We start from the raw sequence: 16711 nt of genomic DNA on the forward strand, positions 1-16711 counted from the left end.
GTTTGATGTGTCGACGTAATGCCATTGATCGTTGGATGTAAAACGTTTGATTTCGACGACTCTGCTTCTGACCCATTTCTTCAGAGGTTTTTCGTCATTGTCAATCCAGTGTAGGACGATTTGGCTGTCAGTTAACTTGATTGATGAGCGGTGCCATTTGGAGATGGACCGTCTTACTATCTCACCGGTGTGACAGTTGATGAGGGCAGCATACAGCTCGGCTCTTGGTTGAGTAAGATCTTTGAGCGTTCTTGTTCGAGCGAATATCAGTTGGGATGAGTATTCTCCATTTTGTCGAAGGAATCTGGCGTATATTGCAACACAGGCCATTGATTGAGTTGATTGTATTGATATCTGTGTTGACGGCGTCTTCAGGAATGATGGCTCGTTTGAATTTAAGTTGACCAATCTCTTTCATCATTTCGAAATTGGATTCCCAAAGAGGTCGAAGGCTGTCTGGAATTTGGTCATCCCAGTCCAGTTGATGATGTAGTAGGTGTTGAAGATCTATCTTCATTGATGCGATCAGTGGTGCAACCTTGCCAGTTAAATCAAAGAGTTCAGCTACCTTGGAAGCACAGTGACGACGAGTGAGACGAGAGGGTATGATGTTTTGTAGATTTAAAGGTTTCTTACCCCGGTTCTTCTTAGCAAAGTTGAGTTCACTGACGTGTAATGATAGCATGTCTTCCTTGACGAACCATTTCATGCCAGCGACAAAGATGGTGCTGTTGTCTTCGCTGAGTGAGCTTGGCGGTTCCTCCCCCGAGAAGGCAACACCTTTGAGTTGAAAACCACCACGATTGAGGACGATTTCCAATTGATCTGATCGAGTGTGGGCCAGTTGACGAGTAGCTTCTCCGGTGAGGCAGTCATCAACATAGACTTCCTTGTGGACGATGTCGTGCACTTCTGGATATTCTGATTGTGAAACTTTTGCAACCTGACGAAGAGCATGCTCAGCTTGATTGCCAGATGATTTTATGCCATAAATTAACGTTTTGATGACTTTCTCCTCTGGTTCCTGTCCTGGTTCGAATGTTGGATGCCAGAGATAGCGTTGATACGTCCAGTGATCTTCATGGAGTCTGATTGTATTGTACATCTTCTTGATGTCAGTAGCAATGGCAACAGGTTGGACAGTCCATCTAAGAAGGATCTCCTGAAGTTTGTTAAGATTATTGGTGCCTTTTGCTAAGATATCATTGAGACTTTCACCGGTGGACGTTGGTTGGGATGCATCAAATACTATCCTACATGGGGTACTGATCGAATTGCCTTTCCAGACTGCTCTCCATGGGATTGTATATTGGACTTGTTCATTTTGAAGATTCGCTTGAATTCTAGGGGATAAGTTTGTGACGTAATCGACATACCCTAATTGATGTAGCTTTCCTTCTGATTCAAGGATGTCTTGCTTGTCTTGGAAGTTCTTTGGATTGTTGAGCTTTTTGATCTGTTGTTGGTACACTTTCATTGCCTTCTCACGGTTGTTGGAGAGACGTTTGGTTGGGTCAGCAGTGAATGGTAGATGAGCTGTTGTGATGCTTTTGTCGAAGTCGATTGTTACCGACTTGTTGATGATTGTTTGTTCGACTTCTTCTCTGATGCTGATGGTTTCGTTTGAGTCGTGCTTGCAGTCTTTGCATTCTCTGCACTTGGGGCATCTGTAGGATATTTCACTGCCAGCTGCTTCTACTTCTTCGAACACTCGCATTGCTGTTGACAGGTGAACTTCAGTGTTGATTGGTTGAGCTGGATGTGTTGGTTTGAATCCAAGAAGAGGTGAATCTGGTCGACTGCGGATTCTGATGAACTGATCTGTGAAGAAGGTTGTCATTGATGATGACAGGAAGTTTTGATGAATGGCTGTGAAGGTTGGGTGAGGTCCACCAACGAGTCCTCGTCCACCAGAAGAATTGAAAAATTTGGATTCGTAGATGGCAAGTCCAGATTCAAGTTGAAATTTCATAATGGGATGAAGTGAAAGATGTTTGACACCGATCATTAGATGAACATCTCCACCGATGGATGGTGCAAGCTTTGGAAGGTTGCCAGATTGATTTGATAAGCTGTACTGATGATTGATATCTCGTTCAACTTGGTCCAATGGATACATCGGAAATGTTTCAGTGATTTTCTCAAGGCAAGCCCCAATGAGTGAGACTTCAGTACCATCGTGGAGTGGAATCTTGACGCGATAGGTGCCAAGTGTTGATTGTGCTTGTGTTTGACCGACACCACCAATGCTGATTGGTTCAGATGATAGTTGTTCTGCAAATGGTCCAAGTAGTTTGATGGCTTCGTGACTAACGACAAAATCACTACATCCATTGTCGAAGAATATGACGAGGTCTTTGCCATTGACGCGAATTTTCTGTAGAAGGTAGATGCCTCTCTCATTGCAATCATTGTTGGAAGCTTTGTAGAGGTGAATTTGACGAGCAAAAGCTGGTAGTTTTGGGCTTTTGATGAAACGATCTACATACCTCTTGAGCAGTTGTTGATTTGATGGTAAGGCTTTGTGATCTTCGCAGAGTAGGACGTGCTTCTTGATTGGATCTTGATGATGTGTGGGATGTGGACAGATGAAATCATGTTGGCATCTTCCATCTTGATGTTTACCTGTCGTTGAGCTGGCTCCTGGGAAGAGACATTGGATACAGAAGCCTTTGTTGTTCAGGATCTTCAGACGTTCGGCTGGAGACTGTGTAGCAAACTCTTTGCAGGTGTAGTATTGCATGATTCTGGTTGATTTCGGACCAGATGTTGATACGTGCTCGTTAAATCCTTCAGGTGCATTGCAGATGGTGCAGACAGGATCTGTTGGTGGAGTTGGAAGGTTCGAGTGATGAGATGATGGGCCACGCTTCCCACCACCTTGACGGTTGTCTTCCTTCTTGGCTGGATCATTCTTGATTGATAGCAATTGTTTCTGTTCGAGGACTTTCCTTTCTTTTGTCAGAAAGTCGATGAATTGATGCCACGTCTGCTTTGGTGTGAGTGTGTCATTGCAGATGCTTGATATGAAACGAGTAGATCTCCCTTCACCAATTAATTGATTGATCTTTCCAAAGGTGTCCCCATAGTATAGGTATTCCTCAATCTGGTGCTTCTCGGCTAATGCTGATACCTCCTTCATGATGTTGATGATTTTGCTCAAGGTGGAAGGTAATTTCTTGGCATCTCTCTTGTGTGTTTCGAGTGAATCGATCTCTTGGACTTTCTTTGATAACATGAGTCGTGGATTGCCAAATGCATCTTTGAGGCGTTGCCAGATTTCAGTTATTGATTCGAGTGATTTGACCATGGTGAGTGCTTGACCTGCCAAATAATTGTTCTTAAGCAGATCTGGTAAGAGGTTAGATGGTGTTTTATCATTGTACATTTTGTCAAAGTTCAATTTGAAGGTGTAGTAATCAATTGGTCCGTCGTAACCAGAAAACTTTTCTAGTTTGATGTTGAGTGATGCTTTGTTGAATTCTGTAAGTTTGTCGAGTTCACGATCTTTGATTTCTTTGACCAAACTGTTGTTGTATTTTTTTTTCAGTTCGTCAAGTTTCGAATAGCTTGCTTTGGTTTTCGTCATGGATGCACGAAGTGTTGCACTTGAAATTGGAGTTTCGAGACATTTTCTGTAGTTGTCCCGAATCTTTTCGTAGGTAGAGTTGATTGATGGAGTTTCGGTTCGCCAGTTGAGAAGTATGTTGGAATCAGCAGTTTCAACATCACGATCGAAAATTGTTCCGATTTCTTTGATGGATTCATTGACACAATCAAGAAGGAAGTTAACAGTTTCCTCCTTTACGGTGGCTGCACTGGCTTGTTGGGTTTGGTTGATAGATTTGTGATGTTGAGTTTGGACCTCATAAACTTTGGTGTTGAAGTCCTTTATTGATTGTACTGCAGTGGTGACTATCTCGTTGAATTCGTCTGGTAAGACTTCTTTTCTGAGTTTGATGGTGAGTTGTAATCGATTCATGTCGAAACGAATTTTTTCGACTTTATCAAAGATAGCAGTGACCTGATCTGGTTCCATGGTTTGAATTGGAGTTTCATTTGTTATATCCGTGACAGCTTGAGACATGAGGACCAGCTCGACGGCATCTTTGCTGGGGTCGGCCATCTCAATTGACTCTGTTGATGAGGTATCGTTGATTGATAGGTTTTGAAGTCTGGATGAAAGGTTCTCTTCAGTGATGGGAACACGTTCACCCGTTGAGTTGAGTTTGCGATAATCGATTCGAGGGAATCTTTGTTGTCTTGACATTGACTAATTTATTGACTAAGTCCACGATTGATGAGGACTGTTGATTGAACTGGTGTTCTGATGTCCACGATTGACGAAGACGGTTGATTGAACTGTTGTTCTGAGATATCCACGATTGACGAGGATGGTCGATTGGATTATTGATAGGATCTTCTGTTTGAATGTGGTACACACAGTAAATTGACTCAAATTTGTAACGATGATGTGATATTGTTCAAAGTTCAAACTGAAAAAGTAAAAAAAACGTATGTTTAAATAATTGAAAAACAATGAAAAAATGACAAAGTCTTAATTGACAAATGAATTTGAGGCTAATTGAAAATTAAAATACATGAAAAGAATTTAAGTCTGAGTCAATGAAATTTGTCCAAAGTAAAGTTAAGTAAAAAAAATGATGAGAAAAATGAGTGAAATATTCTAAGTCCTAACTTAACCTAAGACACACCTAAAAAAGCAAAACAAAATGGCTGACACACACAAAAACAAACATGAACCTACCAGGTGAGCCAAAGTTGAAAGCTGTGTGAAGTGTGTGTGTTGATATTTGAAGTTGATTTGAAAAAGTTGTTGAAATTATTTGAAAAGTTTGAAAGTTGAAAAGTTGTTTAATCCTTCCAGTCTGAATGCATAATTCTAATGCACACGAGGTGTGTTTGAAAAAATGATTTTTTTATAAAGTATATGAAATTAATTAAAAAATACTTCTATTCCCTAGAGGTAATAAAAAAGTGATGTCATGAGACATAATTATTGATAATTGGCCTAATTAAATATATGATAAACTAGTTGAAACAAAAGGATAAGACACATGGGACTGAAAAAAGGAGTGACAAACAAAAGACAAAAACCTGAAAAACACTGAGAAGGAGAGACTGAAAAAAGCACAGAATGAAAAGTAATTTTTTTTTCGATTTTCTAATAAATAAAATATATAGTGAACTGCCATTGCATTACAGACAAGGCACGGATGTCACTCTAAGTAGACTGTAAATCACTCCCTTGACACATTTGAAAGAATTTTATCTCAAGTGAGAGGCTCTTAACAAAAATTACTGTAGGGCTGAGATCATTCCTTTTGAACGCAAATTCAACTCTATGTGTTCGTTTTGCTGCGGTGGTACCTTAAAATAAAAGGGAAGGGAAAAATAAAATAATATTTTGCATTGAGGATTTATTTATTCGATTATTTTTAGTGGGGACAAAATTTGGAGTATAATTTTTCACTGGAGATGATATTTGGGCCATTTTTCCAGTGGGAAGGGGTCCAAGTGGGTCTGTGGTGAGAAGGGGCTGTTTTTATTACGAAAGTTAAAACTTTCGATGTCTATTTTCTTTTCATAGCAGATCAAAACATTCGATTACTACGATATTTTAAAATTTGGTCGGTTAAAAAAGTCTATAGATTATTCTTTCAGCCATATTAAGCTTTTTCTTTGTTTGTATCAGGGAAATACAAAGAGCAGGGTTATGACTTCTCTATGGTAAATGTAACTATAATTGGCTCATGAGTAAGATCATTCATTATTCAGCATTTTTAAGTATTTAGAACTGAACCCAGTTTATTTTTTTACTTTAAAGTCTGAGACTTCGAATCTAAATCTTCAGTTTTCTCTGTTTAAGTGTATGAAGCAATTTGCAGGGCTTTTATGGCATTTAAATTTATATTTTATTATAAAGTGGGCCAGCTTTTGGTATTAAAAAGTGTAGTAGGTATTGCAACTGTGACGTTTATTGCAAAGTATTGTAAGTGTGTTAGAACAGGGGCCAAATAATTATTTCACCCTCTGGCAGGGCGACAGAAAAAGAAAATCTTCGAATTTTCATCCTTAGTTTACAACCTTTAACAGTATCTTAAGTATATTTTAAGTAAAAAAAACTTTGAAAGAGTATGAAAAGAGATTTGGATTCACATGAATTACTCCTCCCCCCCTTAAATTCAAAATTACTTTTTCTTTGGTCCCCTTAAACATAAAGCCCCCTCATTTCTGAAAATTTCAAAAGTTTTCCCCTTAAAATTTTGCCCAAACTTCAAGACCGCCCTTATTTTAAGGGGGGCTGAGCCATAATGCATCTCAGGATTTTACAGCTCTAATAGTTTTGATATAAATTTTAGAGCTTTTTTAAATTTTTCAGAATTTATGATGCAATAAACCAGCCGAGGCTGGAAGGTCAGCCAATAGAGCTTAGCTAGATAGCTTTAATAAGTGGGTTAACAGATGTAAGAGATGTACTGAAACAGAGTAGACTAAAAATGTTGAATAATGTACAAAATGTGAAACATTTGATAACTTGATTTAAAATTATTTAAAACAAGCCTGAGAGCTCCTCCAACCCCCCCCCACGAGAAGCTCAAAGTATACTTCTATTTAGCATTGTAGCACTGTTTCTATGACATCAAACAATTAAGCTATAGTTCATTACTATAAAATAAAAGAGAAACATAGTGTAATTAAACTTTTTGTTAATTTCATTCCAGTCAGTTATGATACATTTTTTCTGTTGGATGTAGACAATATCCATATCTGACCAAGTGTTATCTAGAAATAAATAAGAAAATTGCCAAAACTTCAGAGCCAAAATAAAGATATCCATCGAATATACATAGAAACTGTACTTTTTGTTTTACTTGATAAAACTCCGATAACACTTTAAACTAACAAGCTACAAACTTTAAGTCACAAAGCGCAAACTCCAGAAAAACACAATTTGCATCAAAAACTTTGCAAAACGTAGTTCATATTTATAACATTTCAACAGGAACTGTATTTTAGTAGACTTGGTCAAATTACAGAAACCATTTGTCAGTTGTCTGCAAGGCCAATGAGGTACATAAAAACTGACTGCTATTCAGTCAAAGCCAAAATTTGGCAAGGTCAGAAAAACATAATTTGCATCCAGTCTGCGCGGCTAGTTCGAAACACAGGTCACAGGTCACAGGTCAACGGCTCACAGGTCAACAAAGTGCAGACCGGAAAAAAGATAATAAGATCATAACATATACATAACATAACATCAATACATAACGCATTAAATTACAAAAAAGTAATACATGTTATTCAGATATTATAAAATGACAATTGAATAAAATAACAACCTTAGTGACACTTACTTACAAAAATAATGACAAAATCATAAAATATGATGCCTAACAAGACAAAAACACAAAAAATATTCATAATACAGAATGTGATGTTGATAGTGTGAATGGATATAAAACGGCACCAATCAGAAGCTTCTGAGGTCCCTAAGAAAGTGGTTTTAGAAGGATAAAACTAATTAATCATTCGATTGTTATTTTAATGACTTAATGACAATTTTTGACAAAAATGTTGACAGAATCACAAAATATCATGTCTTACAAGAGAAAAACACCAAAAATATTTAGCATACCAAATGTGATGATAACAATATGGCTGGATATAAAATTACACCAATGAGAAGCTCGTGAGTTCTCTGAGAAGGTAGTTTTAGAGCGATGAGTTTTATTATATGTAACCATCATATAACATTACAAACATTACAATATGTAATATACCTGTTATACGTATAATATGGTTTTAAATTTTCTGGTCTGCGTTATGCACGGCGCAAACTGCGAAAGATCGATAAAAGCACATGGTTAAATTTTGATGTTTGAAATGGTTTTATATGGATGAAATTGCTTGAGAATTATGTTTTTGATAATTCTTTGTGTTTTCCAAACATTTTCCTCTGCAATGACATTGATTAGAGTCAACCAACCATCACTGACCTGTGACCTGTGACCTGTGACCTGCGTTTTGAACTAGCCGCAGTCTGCGTGAATAAATTTTGTAGTTTAGTACCGTCAAGTTACACAACATGCACACAACCATCTTGAAGACTTTGCTGGTCGCAAATGATAATCGAAAGCAAAACTTAAAATTCATAACTATGCAGGGAAGCTCATTTTCCCCCCGTTTTGCTTTAAACTCCCTTTTGATTGGTCTATGAATTTGGTCGCTTTATCGCCTTGGCAGAATAAACACACGACCATAATAAATAAATTCAACAGGGCAGTGGAGTAGCAATTAATTTCAACTGGAAGTCCTCTCTTCTGTGCCAAGCACTAGCAGTGTTTTTTAAACTTTAAAACAATGTTAAATGAAGACCAGATGGATCTGTTTGTTATGACTGTGCAAGTTGTGACAAGAGTGTGCATGTTGTGTAACTTGACGGTATAATTCATTAAATTCTAGAAACCATTTTTCATAACTTTCTGCAGTCCGCTTTCTGCAAGTCTGATAAGAGATACCGTGAGATTGGGTAACTTGCATCAGTGGAGGCTAACATGCATAGCCCTCAAATGAAAGACCTGGCTGGTCATTAAAATACAAAGTTAAATCAAAACAAAAAGGGAATTCAAATTAAAACGCCCCAGGGCACACGTGACCCTGGCTTGTTTGTAACTGATCTGGATTTTGCTGATGACCTCGCACTTGTTGCAGAAAGTATTCAAAATCTCGAAATTCTACTCCATTCTTTAGAAACTGCAGCAAGTCAGGTCAGTCTTTACTGTAACGAGAAAAAAACAGAATATCTTTGCTCCTCTGAAAACTTTCTCCCTTTATTTTCTTTGAAAGGTGTTGACATTAAAAAAGTAATCGATTTCAACTACTTAGGCTCTCTTATCAACAGTTCTGATAGCGACTTTAAAACCAGGAAAGCACTTGCGTGGAAAGCTTGTAATAAGCTCAACAAAATCTGGCAATGTGATCTTGACAATAACCTCAAGCTGAAAATTTTCAAGTGTCTTGTGGAGCCCATTCTTCTTTATGGTTCTGAAACCTGGACCATGACAAAATCTATGGAGAAAAGTCTTGATGGGTGTTATACCAATCTCCTAAAAAGGGTTCAAAATCTTGATTGGAGAGATCATCCCAACCTCGCCCAAATCTACCAAGGTCTCCCTAGAATCTCTTCTGTTCTTTTTTCCAGGAGGCTAACTTTCTCCGGCCATTGTTTCAGAGCAAAATCTGAAATCATTTCAGATATCTTATTGTGGTGCCCTACTGGTCCTAGACGCTCAAGGAAGCAAACTTTCCTCGACAATTTGAGGCGGGAAACAGGGCTCGAGTTAGAAGAACTGAAAACAGTTATGTCAGACCGTGAGCTGTGGAAAGAGAGATACTCGGTATTTCCGACCTAACGGTCGAAGGATGATGATGATGATGCACAGCCATAACAAACAGATCAATTTGGTCTTCATTTAACATTGTTTTAAAGTTTAAAAAACACTGCCAGTGCTTGGCACAGAAGAGAGGATTCCCAGTTGAAATTAATTGCTACACCGCTGCCCTGTTGAATTTATTTATTATGGTTGTGTGTTTATTCCGCCAAGGCTGTAAATCAATCGCCCAAATTCATAGACCAATCAAAAGCGAGTTTAAAGCAAAACGGGGGAAAAATGAGCTTCCCCGCATAGTTATGAATTTTAAGTTTTGCTTTCGATTATCATTTGCGACCAGCAAAGTCTTCAAGATGGTTGTGTGCATGTTGTGTAACTTGACGGTTACTAAACTACAAAATTTATTTACCCAGACTGGAGGGGCCATCCATTAGTACGTACACAGTGAAGGGGGAGAGGGGGTTCAGCAAAAGCGTACATCTATTGTTTAAACAAAGTCATTTCTATTGTTCTCTGCGTACAAGGGGGGAGGGGGTGTCAAATATTTGGAAAATCTTTGCGTACGTACTATATGGACAATGCTAAAGAGAAGTATACTTTGAGCTTCTCGTGGGGGGGGGGGGGGGGGGTGGAGGAGCTCTCAGGCTTGTTTTACTTAATTTTAAATCAAGTTATCAAATGTTTCACATTTTGTACATTATTCAACATATTTAGTTTACTCTGTTTCAGTGCATCTCTTACATCTGTTAACCCACTTATTAAAGCTATCTAGCTAAGCTCTATTGGCTGACCTTCCAGCCTCGGCTGGTTTATTTCTATTAAATTCTAGTCTTGAAATCCTCTGTATTTCAGATCCCTGTCTCAATAAACCGAGTGATGTTTAAAGTTTGTTTAACTTTTTTTGATTCTCTGGGCTCTTTGCAAGGGAGACCTTTTGAAGAGGCTAGAGGGGTATTTTCCCTCCGGGGACGAAATTTTTGCCAAGTTTTCCAGCGTTTTATTCGAACGTTCGAAATTTAAAATTAGAAAGATTCGAAAGTTTGATTTTGAACGCAAGGAATTCGAAACCGGAAGTAAAACGAGTCTAAAATAAAAACTAAAAAATAAAAGTACTCAAGGCTCAGGGCAGACTAACGATCATTGAACTTTTCACAACGATTCTTGAAAAAAATTGTATAATTTTCCTTAAGTGTTTGAGTACATCTCTAAAGAGGCTCGGTCTTCCTGGACCTGAGTAGTCTGAATCGCAGTCCTCTACAAAACCCCAGGTACTATAGGTCTGCTTAATGATCTACCAACCACTTTCCGGTTCAGTTTTTTTAATTCCATGTATTTTACAGAATCTTGGCGAGTTAAAAATTTGATTGACATTGATGCGCGCGCAAAAACGATCGTTTCGAACATTTTTCAATAGAATGTTTAAACTCGAAATTCGAATCCCAGACCAGAAAAACAAAACAATAAGAAAAACAAAAAACAATCTGATGCACGCATTTTGTACAGTCTGTAAATTTATCAAAACTTTTCCTTCAGCTCTTTGGTCGAAGCTAAAAAATACAAATAGGAACAAAAAAGTGAAAGAGAACAACCAAAAACACTCCAATATCTTCAAAAAAATTGAAGCTAAAAGTACATGAAAAAGATAAACACAAAGGCCACACAGTATCGGAAAGTGAAATGCCAAAGTTGAAGAAAAGTTTTTCGTTTGTTTTGACATTTAACAAGGGAACAACAACACTCCCTTTTGTAGAATCATAAAGAAGTAATGTCATAAATATTCAATATAACCCCCAAAATGTACCGTATAAACATAACTAAAATACCTTGAAAAAAACTGCAACATATCTGTAGAACTGACAAAAAAATTATCTGGAGCCAAAGTGATCAACAAATCCAGTGTGGCAAAAAATTATACATCATACAAGTCCAAATTCAATCATCAAAATGTAGTTTTGTGAAGCAAAATTTTGTTGGTGCACACAGAAGATACATCAGGGCACTTAAATTCAATAAATCTAATTTCTAATCTTTTACAAAATCTCCACATTAAACAAGAAAGGAGGAAAAAAACAGGCAAACTTCCCTCCGCCTACTTTTTTTTCGAAATCCAATTATATTTTCCAATCTATGATTTTGTGTCTCACAGAAAATTTAAACATTACGTAATGTTATATTTGTAGACACTCGCCAGCTAAAAATGTCTTTAGCCGTATATATCGGCTAAAGGCGGCAAATTTCTGGACAAAGGAAATATCGCTTATTAAGCATCCTCTATAAGGAGCACGAATCCGTTAGTGGATGCCAGCAGCCTAGGACCTGAGCAGTTGTCGGGGTTTCGCGGGGTTACATTTACGAATTGATTATGAATCTATTTTAACTATCAATTTCTAGTGCGTGACCCTATAAATATTTTGCTTGCAACTTGCGAATCGAGTGACTTCCCTGGATCGCTTCGCAATTCTTATACATATACACTAGAATGACTGAAACGTTTAGTATAGGGTTATTGTTACCAACTGAAAATAAAGTGATAATAATGATATGTACGTTTTTATTAAAATGTCTTTTCTCCAACAACAAAATAAAATTCAAAATAAAGGAATACAAAAGTATGAATGCAGATTGAGTTCTGGTTTAGGTGTAAGCAATGTTTTAAAACAAAATACATTAAGAAAGTTAACCCTGAAAAGAAAGAGACAATGTACCCAAAGAATCCAATTTTTTTAACACGCTTTTTGGTGAGAACAAGTGAGCCTCGGCTTTTCTTATTTTTGCAGGCTCATTAAAAATAGTTTTATTATGTTATTTGCAGTCTAGCTTACTTGTTTCACTTAAAGGGCTTCAAAGAGACTCAAAATAATCAGCCTTTTTTAATCATTTTAGAATACTATAAGCCTCTACTGCGTTCTTACTCTCGGGTACCTAATAGCCGGGGGGTTTGGAATAAGCAGGGGGGTTGGAAAAAATCTCAAAATTTAATAAGCGGGGGGGTTGGAATAAAAATGTCCTGGGTGGAAAATGCTCGAAAAGGAGGCTGATACAGCAGAATTAGGGCAAAAGAGGGAACTTTCAAAAAATAAAAAATTAATCAAAAAAAGAATCAGAAATAAATCTAAATTAAATCTAAAAAACCTAACCCCTACAATAAGACTCATCCTAAAATTTAAGTACGTGGATATTTATTTAGAATTTTCTAGAGACACAAAGTCTTGCCATGAAATTCCATTCACTATAAGTATGCACTAGTATTTGTTTTACTTTCCGTTTTGTACGAATGCTTCAGTTTTATTCAATCATATGCTGCTCAAAGGATAATTCCGAGCTCTATAATGTGCGACTAAACAAATTCCAAAACCTTTTGGAAATGAAAATGAAAACAAGAAGCCCGAGAGGGCGTTAACGATGTATCACTCGGGCAAATTACTGTTTTCTCCTTTGTTTAATTCCCTTTAAACCATACGATTACTAGTACTAATCAATTTAATGTATATTGATTAAAGGTAAGAGGGCGTAACCACACAAATATCCAATAAATAAAGAAATAAAATAATTTTTGAATACAAAATTATGAAATTTTACCAAAGAACTCATTCAACATTGTCAAAACCATAAAACACGCAATTTAGTCATTTTTATCAAACCATTTACATACCATTGTTACGCCGTTCAATGCAGTATCATCACCAGCACCACCACCCTGGTTTTTTTCTACTCGTGTTTTGATACCAGCTAAGCGATATCCTTTGGGACATTCTTTTACACCTGACCAGCCTCCCCAGCCACCTTCTTTACTTTTATGCCATTTTTCATCATCAGCACAACGTAGTTCTATTGCGTTCGCCGCTGTGTCGTCGTCAACATAAGCTTTTCCCTTAAAAATAAAGATACAAAACTGTATGAAATTTTTAAAGTATTTGCACGTTTTTTATTCAGTTCTTTCTATAGATTGTAAAATTTGCAAGATTTGCCATAGCCTAGCCCTACGGCAAAAAGTTTCAGTTTTAATGACTGCAGTTTTTGAGAAATTCCATGCTTTTCATTGTTTGATCTGTCAAAGTTGAACTTGAGGGAATCACCTTTTCAGTAATGACATTAAATTCCTTAAATGCCATGACAGTAAAAATGTAAAGTGGAAAAGCTATTAAAATAGAATCCCTCATGAGCAAATGCGAAATTACAAATGTCAGTTGGTCTAAACGCAGCCATACTTGGCATTTTTAATAGCTTGCAGTAATCTTTTAATTTCAATTGTTTTGCGATATTGTTCAGTTTCATAAATGCCTAACGATGCTAGCGTGTTGGCATTTGAGATGCCATTTTCAGCGAAGGAATCCCCTTTTCTGGCATTTCAAATCAAACAAAGAAACCAAAACAAAGAGAAAAAATTACATTTTAGACTTTTTAAAGTGTTTGCACGTTTTCTATTTAGTTTTTTCTATACTCGATAAAATTTGCAAGTTTTGCCGTACCCTTGACCTACGGCAAAAGTTGCGAGTTTAATGACCGAATTTTTAGAGAGATTCCTTGCGTTTCATTGTTTGAACTATCAAACTTGAACATTAGGGAATCACCTTTTCTGTAATGACATTAAAAAGATGATTCCTCGAAAAGTTATGACGGAAAATAAATACAATGAAAAAGCTATTAAAATTGAATCCCTCATGAGCAATTGTTAAATGCAAAATGCCAGTATGTGTAAATATAGCCTATGTGTAACCGCAGCATTATCTACAATCAAGGTCATAATATTTGAGAAAAAAGGGAAATCCACCGGGAAGTTTTTGAACCACAATCGATTTGTAAGTGCTCTAAAGTATGTTGGAAGGGTAGAGTTTTGACCAGTGAACTGTTATCAGATAGAATAACATGTTACTTTGGCTGCGTCATCGTCTATTCAGATTCCTTTTTTTTAAAGTGATGATTGGTCGTAAAAAAGATTTTCTCAAAATCTGAGGCAGGGATAAAAATCTCTTTATAAGGATATATTTTCACTACATTTTGTCTCAGTTCAGAAAGATTTCATTTTAAAAAAGTTTTGAAATTTGCAAATCTATTTCAGCTTACAATCTGAAATTTTAGGGGCTGAAGTTCAGTGCTTTCATCAATTTTCACTTCAAAAACTTTAATCTGAATTCCAATCTACATGGAAGGAATGACTAATTTAGGCGAAAACCTGACAGCTAGATTTCTTTCCTAAGAAGTGCATTTTCAAATAGTTTTCACCACTGATGGATCTATGAAAGTAGCTGATTTCGAATACATAGTTTTCATTTTTACTGATGGGACCGATGTGCCCTAAATTTCCATTTGAAAATAATCAAATTGTGTTCATAATTTTCGAGAATTCAAACGAATCTGATAGAGCATGTGAAAATATGTAATTAAAGGGACATTAAAGTAGTGAAATGTAAACATTGCGCGAACCACGTGTCATTAAAGAGAACAATTAAAATCACGTGTCCAAAACAAACTTGTAAAACAATTGAACAATCAAAATTAGCCATATTTGGTTTGATTTTTTATTTTGACATGTGACATTTGTTTTGATTTTGTATCCGCCGCATACAGTTTGTTTACAAATTTCGCAAGTACTGGTATGTCCCTTTAATATACGATAACAATAAAGAAATGAAATTATTATTACACACGTATAATAAAATTCCCATTGCAGCTAAGGAACCCCTTACAGACACGCTTCATTTTGAGGAAAAAAGCTTGTATTTATTCTATCTGATGATAGTTCTATGTTTTAACTCTGAGTTTTAACATGAGACTTAAGACCAAACCAAAAGTTCAAAAATAGTCCAATAAGACTTAGAATATAGCCTGGAAGTCTGCCAACCCGTTCCAAATTGAAATATTCCATAAACTTAAAGAGATAGCCCAAATTCGACTTTCTCGCCGGAATTTTAAATCTGAAAAAAACGTTAAATAAAAATTCTCAATATATTATGACGTTGATTGTAATTTGTAAGCAAAATACGGTCACTGTTACCACGGTTTCTTTTGTTCTCTCATGAACAGATACGGGATTTGCAATCGCAGTCTGTATGACTGACTGCGATTATCGTAATATTGGCCCCATACAACATTTGCATGCAATAAATGCATGATAAATGTAAATGGAAAATTGCACAGTAAAGTAATTTTAGAATCACAACAGGAACAAAATAGTGAAGCTTAGCAAGTAAACCATTTGCCCTGCAAACCTTTATTGCAATAGAACGACATTAAAATAAAAAAGTGATTAAGAATGGGTACGGTGTTGTAATTTGAGTAACCAAGAGAGACACTCTCTCCCATCTCCGAGTAGATAGTTATCGAAAAAGGAATCTTCTGACCGCTCTCAACTGCAGTCGCAAAATCTTTTTATTTTGTTTTCTCCTTCTTTCTTTATGCTACGGAACTGTATTGCTAAGGCTTTAAAAGTTGGAAGTGTTGTTAAAATCTTACCTGCTCCTCCTCCACTTTTAGTTTGAATGCTGTAAAACCACCAGGGCATGGCTTTGATTCAGTGTCAAAGCTCCCATCATCTGCAAATTTGCTGGTTATAATGGTTTTACCATCATCATTGCATCTCATTTCGATTTTATTGAGCGCCGTATCATCACCTCCGGTATGAAAAGGCCCAAAAGCATATCCCCGAGCATCTTGAACTTTAGAGTTGAACGAAATAATAAAGTGTCCTGTTGGACAGTACTCATAATCACCCCAGTCGCCCCAGTGGCCCGGCACAGTAAATTCTAAAAACAACAAAAATCAGTTATTCTGAAAAGTTTAATTTATTTTTACTTTGTGGTCACTTGATTTTGCCTGCGTTGCTTTAAGGTGTGCATTCACTTCAATCACGTGATGCGTTTTTTCGATAAAAACTAGTCTTAACTGACGCTACGAGTGCCCCCGGTCTTAAACTTTTATCTAAATCAATTTATATGATGCTTCGATGCCCACACAATTCAAGATTTCTCTTACAATTGCTCCCTTACTGTGCACAAAAGTATGAAGATTTATTAAAACAATAAAACCATTTATCAATAAATAAATTTGTGGTTGTTTCTTGTCTGTGAACCTTCCAAATATTGGATGGATGGAAAGGCAATCACTGAAGAGTTTTATAAAATAAAACCATTTAATTTAGAAATAATAAGGTAATGAAAGCATTCATAGTTGTAACTTAACTTTGATGGATTATCCATGAATTTCTCTTTTTTACACAAATAGTTTTGTCAGCTTTCTAGCTTTCTAGTTGTTATTTTTAGATATGAAAGAAGAGATATGATTGCTATTATAAAAGA

The 16711-nt window shown here is 36.4% G+C and overlaps 1 protein-coding gene across 1 annotated transcript; it reads right to left on the minus strand.

Annotated features, from left to right (window-relative positions):
- Positions 1 to 13003: 13003 nt before the first annotated feature.
- Positions 13004 to 16152, minus strand: LOC136808017 (vitelline membrane outer layer protein 1-like). The gene is made up of 2 exons (XM_067064653.1): positions 15870 to 16152; positions 13004 to 13287 (listed from the first exon to the last, which is right to left on the minus strand). The coding sequence occupies exons 1-2, from the start codon at positions 15996 to 15998 to the stop codon at positions 13039 to 13041; spliced, it is 378 nt and encodes a 125-aa protein (XP_066920754.1). The 5' UTR covers positions 15999 to 16152; the 3' UTR covers positions 13004 to 13038.
- Positions 16153 to 16711: the final 559 nt, after the last annotated feature.

Source organism: Clytia hemisphaerica, unplaced genomic scaffold, assembly GCF_902728285.1.
Source record: "Clytia hemisphaerica strain Z4C2 unplaced genomic scaffold, Clytia hemisphaerica genome assembly, whole genome shotgun sequence".
In the NCBI taxonomy this organism is placed as follows: Eukaryota; Metazoa; Cnidaria; class Hydrozoa; order Leptothecata; family Clytiidae; genus Clytia; species Clytia hemisphaerica.